Consider the following 6,716-nt stretch of genomic DNA (forward strand, 5'->3'; position numbering starts at 1 on the left):
CCTATGCAAATATTAAAATGTATGTTAGTATGAAACCAACAGTATGTGAATTGCATACAATTGAAGGGGAAATATTACATTATGCAAGTACTGCGGTAGCCAATTGGTGCTTCGGCTGAAATTAAAAATTTTGTCATTACAGAGTAGTAAAATACCGGTACTGGGTGAAGGTAACGGTATTGGCTAAAATGTGAACGGTACCCAACCCTATTCCTGACTGGTCAGTACTGTACAGTATCTGTATCTAACGTTACATAAATAGGGCAAAATCTTGAAAAGTGTGGCATTTAATGAAAATGCAACTTAATGCAACAACTCAGAAAACCATTTAAAAAGTAATAATAAAATAACTGTTGAATCTTCTCACATCTTTTTATATCATGTCTTTATTATGGCGAGTAGTATCAATAAGAGTACTGATAAGTATCGGTATCGATAAGCAGTATCAGTATTGATATCTGTATCAATAAAATAAAAATAAAATACCTACTGATACCCATCCCAAACTGTTGTAACACAGCTGAGGATAGAGCAACTACTCTTATTCAATATGTAGATAGTAAAGGTTTGGCCATTTAAACAATAGATGCCTATATAAATATTTGAATATCCCTTCATGAAAAAAAATAGTGTTTTAATGTGAAAAATAGTGTTATAATATAACAAAAATAACCTTCATAAAAAAGAAAGCCTAAATATTTGGCAATTGCGCTTCAGAAATTAAATATTTACTGTTTTTTCCAATTGTTTAACAGAAAATAAACAGGAAACAGGTACAGGTTTCCTGTTTATTTATTCACTATTATTATAATTGTGTTTTTTGCTTTCTCATTCCACTCATGCCCAGTCCATATTTGCAGACGCCACAGCACATCCCACGTGGCCAAAACCTCTACCGTGTTGCCCCAGAGACCTGCTCCTTAATAAGGCTAAGGCTGATTGGCTGATGGGATGGGAGAATGACAAGGGAAGGTGGGGGGCTTGTATGGGGGAGGGGGAGTGGCGGGGCTAAACTGTCCAGAGAGATTTCTATGCATACTAAACAGGACTAACACTAGCTGAATTTTCATCAGTCCCTTCAAACAGGAGTCCCCCCTCGTTTTGCATTTCTGCAGATGCTTACAAGGTGCATGTCTGTGTTTTACCAATGCTTTTATATCAAAGAAAGCAGGTGTAATAAGTCAATAATGATCTATATGAAAATCTACCATCAATCTTATCATCGGCTCAACATACAGTAGCAGAGCACATTCCTTAAGATGAGATCCTTCATACAATACACACCAGTGGACACATATTTACACACACTACCAACCACATACACAGACAAGCACAGAGACTCACCTTCTGTGGGTGAGGTTTTCAGTCGTTTGCACAGTCCCTCTGTGCCCCCGTAGTCCTCCTGGAGCTTGACCACCGCCTCTGTGCCACGCAGCTCCATGAGCGAGCGCAGCTCCATGACCGAGCAGCCGAAGCCTGCCGCATGGTTGTCCTCGTTTCTTTGGTTCTTGGCATAAAAATCGCTGTTGGACATGTCCCCCATGATGTCAGCTTGTCAAGTCAGTTAGATTAGTGTTTGTTATTGCTTATAGATCAATCAAATAGCTTGCAGAGATGAGCTCAGCCTCATCCAAAAAAATTCCAAAATAGGTATCAAGCAGGCAACAACAGCCAAAAAGGGAAAAAAGAATGCCACTTGCAGGCAAAGTAGGCAGATAGAGAGAGTAAAAAGGGGGGGAAATCCGAGGAGATAAATCAATGAGCAGCTTCGCTGTTTTAGGAGAGACTGTCAGATATCAGTAGACCAAAAACCATCAAAGAGAAGAAACAGAAGAAGAGAAAGAGCAGCAGAGAACAAGGAGAGGAGGGGAAACACAAGTGATGAGCATCCAGGTGATCGTTGGACAGCCCCAGTGGTCAGGTCCTGAGAAGGGCAATGATGGTAGTTGCAAGTCCTGTAGGTCTCAGGCTCACCACGGCTGCAGTCCAGACCCGCTCCATGTGTGGCTTCCCATTGCTGCTATTCTGCTGTTGCCTCCGCTGCCTCTCTGTCTCTACATGGTGGTCTTCCCCATCACTGCTACAGAGAGAGAGAGAGAGAGAGAGAAAGAGAGAGAGAGATAGAGAGAGAGAGGGAGGGAGAGGGAGAGACGAATCCGAGAGATGAATTCAAAGAGGACAGAAGGTGAGGGAGGAGGAGGGAGAAACACAGAAAGAGAGCACAAGAATGAGCGTTGCGTTCTCAGGGCAGGGGTGAATGCAGCGGTAGATGTTTCACGGCTGAAGGACAGCCTCTCCTGGCTGCTGCAGTAACTGTGGCTCTGCTGTCTCTATCCACTGCTGCTGCTGCTAACCTCATTCTGAGGACACGCCGACTGACAGAGAGAGAAAGAGAGAGTGAGAGAAAGAGAGAGAGAGAGAGAGAGAGAGAGAGAGAGAGAGAGAGAGAGAGAGAGAGGGGGGGATACGAAGAAAGAGAGGGCGGAGAGAAGAGGATGCTCCTTTCTGGTGCAGAGCGGAGAGGAGTTGCGTGTGGGCGGGAGGCTGGGGCTGCTCTGACGACAAAGCGGAGAAGCAGCACGTAACGCTGCGCTGTCACTGGGAGGATGGGCTGAGCTGTGAAGGTGCTGCTGCTATCTCACCACTTGTTCTCTCTCATTCTACAGTAAGTGACCTCTCCTATGCAGTCACTCTATTTCAGTGATCCATTCTTTTCTGGCTGTTGTCTTGTAAGTCCTTGCGTTAATGATTTCACTCCATGCCTCTTGCCCTCTCACATTAGAACTACACTCAGCTCAGAGAAGAAAACTTTTACGGCGATAAGGTGTTACAGTGCAAGTTATCGGATCAAGATACATCTGGGACCAGTTTGCATTAATTGCAAGTTAATTATCGTCATGGAACATATTCCTGCAAAAGTCAAAGGATGAGTCTGGTGGGTTTTCTAACTGTTGGCAAATTCCATGAAAAAGACCAAAACTCAAACAGTCGGTTTGTCAGTCTTTCAATACTTTTAACTTCCCTACCCTGTCTCCAAGCACATGTCTCCCTACTGAAGATGTAAATATTTTAAATCAGATCATTTTCATTCAGGAAAGGAAAGGTCATTTCCTAAAACCACTGGGCACTTTAGTTATTATCATGTTACTGAAGCAGCCATGGTTTAATAGACATTTGGTGCTCTAGTGAGAATTTTTTTCTGCACTGGGAGTCAAAATAAAGGACAGTTCCCAGTTTCACAGTAATACAGTAACACATGCCATCCAGTGCAGTAGTGTGGCCCATTGTTGTGGTTTTAATAGTTTTGGGACAAAAATACAGGTCCTTGGCAGCACAACCAATACTTGTTAAGAGGATCAATGTATTGTTAGTCTTTCAATTAAATTTGTTGACAACAGATAAAATATATATTGCAAGCTTTACATCACACACCCAACTCCTGTATGTAAAAGGCCTGCTTTATATACCAAAATTAACTAACTACAATATAATCTTCATATTTATAGTAGGAGGTAAATAAAAAGAAAACTACAGCTACACTCTTATGTTTTTGAAGTTGTTTCACCTTGTTGTTGGTATGAAGTAAAGTTTCATAGGATGGCCAGGTAACATGAACACAAATACATTATTCATGTCTCTCACAGCTAGGAGGGTTTTCATGGTAAAACCGTTCCAAGAACCTAGAAGACACATTGATGCTGGAACAGTTGGCACAGTGAATTCTTGGTACCGGTGGCACGCACTGCTTAAACTAGGCCGACACAATCAGCAAGGTGTCCGGTCACAAATATCAAGTGTGATGATACAGATGGGACTAGGACCAGACACAATTGTGCGCTTGGGAACAGCGGGGCACTGACCTTGTCACAGCAGGGTGGTGAGAGACCCTGCCAACATGTGAATACACATCTGTAACTCCACAGGAGCCAGTCCTGGCTGCTAATGAGCTCCAAGTCTTTACTAAAGTGACAAAGTTGGACAGCACTGGCAATGTCACCTGGACAGGTGTGGCCTAACAAATCTGCAAGACATTTCTGTAAAGCAGATTAAGGCAGTGACAGAAATCCACTGAGTACATTAAGTATGATTACTGTACTGTATAACTGTCCATTTTATGCTACTTTATACTTCTCCACTTGTTTCACTTTTCACTCCACTTATCTGACAGCTTTAGTTACTAGCTGCTTTGCTGGTTATTAAAGAAAATGTAATCAACTAATAATTTATGATGTTATTACAGATGAAGTTACCCAGCTGCATTAAAAGTAGTCACAGTTAGCAATACTACTTACTAGAATTTCCAACTATGGCAAATGTTCTGTTTTTTTCCACTTACAGATTAATATAGTAATGATACATTGAATAAGATATTGCATATTTTAGCTCAGTTAGGTTTTGGATGGTTTATCCATTTGACAAAAAAAGGATGGGCACGGGGCAGGGCAGAACTCCCTCTCTGTTTTTTCTCCAACCTTTTATGCTGTCTCCCTTTCCTGCCGATCAGGTCCAATCAATGTTGGTGGTACTCTCTGTGTGCCAAGGCAGACATCTGTGCAGTCCAGATCCTCCAAAACCGTCAAATGAAAGCAAACAAATGCTCTCCCAGGAAATGGTGTGTGTTTGTGCGTGTACTTGTGTGCCTGGATGGTTAATGAAGTGGCTGGCTGAAAAGAGAAACTACATCAGAGGGACACTGCCGCTATTATCAGTTATTCTGGTATACCTAGTGAGTCACTCTGGTTTTATATGCAGCTAATCGATTAATCAGTCAGATAACTAGACAAATGGAAACAAAACCCACTGATATTATGGTTGAGGCTGTTGAATATTTGAGCTGGTATGGCACAGAAGCACCGAGAGAGATTGTCAGCATTCTTGGAAACCAGTGATGCTGATGATCATAAAAGACAAAATACATGCATAATTAGATGCCTTGACTTAGCTTGGGTATTGATTACCATTATTCTAAACACATAAAAAAAGCTACATTCTGTCCATTGTACCCTCCATAATATATATCGTAGGACAGGCTTAAAGACATAAATTAGTTCCACAAATCTATCAGAGAAAGCAGCAACATCAGCAAGCTACACTGTGTAATTCATATTGAGTTTTCTTCAAGCTGATGATCTTTCCCGCATGTCATTCTTCCATTCTTTCCAATATTTCTCTTGTTCACAAGAGCAAGTGAATAGAAATAGCAGTATTTCATGACTAATTTAACGGAGAATATCGACGCAGCTCCCTCCACAACATTTGCTCATTACCAACCATGCAAACTGTCTGTCTCCAGCTACACATTATCATGTTGGTGATGTAAGTGACTGGTGGCAATGGTGGTGGTGGTGTTATATTCTGCTGGCATGCAGCTGCCTATCTTTAAATTACGATGACATGCGAGGAGTGGGAGAGATTTTGATGTGGGAGGGAAATGAGGAGAAAAGAAAGGAAGGGGGAAGAGGGAGAATGTCAATAGCGAAAGACAAAAGTTGAATGATGGAGGAAGGTGGAGACGGAGGATCAGTTAAAAAGAATACTACAGAATTAGAGAATAAATAGGGGAAAGCATAGAAAGAGCCAGAGAAAAGGTAAGATAGAGGTGAAGTGCACTGCTGAAGCCTGAGCTGAGTAACTTCAAAGGAAACATTGTTCCCTTTTTTATAAAAAACACACACAAACACACTAACATGCATATACAGTATGCACACAGAGACCTTATTTCTTCATTCCTTGGAAAAGGAGGGCAGCTTTAAGTAGAGCTGTTGTTTGTGTTTTCTATGCATTCAGAACCATGATGAAGTGGCAGTGTGTCAAAATGGTTCTTCCTCACTGTTAAATAATTTGAACATCAAAGGGTTATGTTTTTTTCCTCCGGTGTTAGAGATATAGACCGCTACAGGGTCTTGTAAAAACCTTCTGTCTCCGATATTCACAACCACTCCCAAAGCCTGTCTTTGTACCTGTCTGTCTGTCTATATAGTGTCCTGTAAATCTTTATGTTGACATCCTGTTTATCCGTCTATCTGTAGCAAACTACAACACTCTGCTGTGCTATTCTTCTGTCTTACCTCCCTGCCTACTTGCCAGTCTGTCTGCATAATTGTTGGCACGCTCCCTATGGCTTGACAGTGAGTAATGAGTAACATATGATCAAACACTCAAGGAGAAAGTGTAGATTTTGCAATAATTAACAGCTTTTATCTACAGTGCGAGAACACTTAATTGGACTTTATGAACTTGAACACCATATGGGATCTAACCACATTAAAATGTGAAGCTCTGCGGCCAGATGCTAAGACCATCTGACCACCATACTGTACAGTGTTTGCCGTGTGACAAAACTACGTAAAAAAAACACAGATGGATCGACAAAAAGGGATATTAACACAAAGTAAATGCAGAAACACCAAATAGTTGTTATCTGCACAGCCAAGAACCTGGGGCACAATATGTTGTCGAATCATTTCTATAACGGTACCATGGTAACAAGTAACTTTTAGTCTTTTTTCTGTCTTAAGTTATTTAACTATCTATAAACATTTTTGTCAGATTTTTGATGATTATTTTTTTCATTGAAATGCAGAATTTTTAGTTTAAATTAAACCAGTACTTAAGCAGTACTTATTCTATTGTATTGTTGCTGCAGGGGAACTGTATTTTCTTAAGTGCATCAGACACTGGCAGCACTGGATGTCGATAATTTCTAAAAACCGAAC

At 41.1% G+C, this 6,716-nt stretch overlaps 1 protein-coding gene across 10 annotated transcripts in view; it reads right to left on the bottom strand.

The window, feature by feature from the left end:
- Positions 1-2,549, bottom strand: part of atp2b2 (ATPase plasma membrane Ca2+ transporting 2) — a 71,087-nt gene extending 68,538 nt beyond the window's left edge. For 6 of the 10 annotated variants that reach the window (XM_051415215.1, XM_051415223.1, XM_051415221.1 and 3 more), the window contains exon 1: positions 1,345-2,548. In XM_051415215.1, coding sequence (XP_051271175.1) covers positions 1,345-1,543 — 199 coding nt within the window. In that variant the 5' untranslated portion in view covers positions 1,544-2,548. Of the gene's footprint in view, positions 1-1,344 lie in introns of all 10 variants that reach the window. The other 4 variants (XM_051415218.1, XM_051415214.1, XM_051415213.1 and 1 more) reach the window with 2 other exon arrangements.
- Positions 2,550-6,716: the final 4,167 nt, after the last annotated feature.

This window comes from Dicentrarchus labrax, unplaced genomic scaffold (genome assembly GCF_905237075.1).
Source record: "Dicentrarchus labrax unplaced genomic scaffold, dlabrax2021, whole genome shotgun sequence".
Taxonomy (NCBI): Eukaryota; Metazoa; Chordata; class Actinopteri; family Moronidae; genus Dicentrarchus; species Dicentrarchus labrax.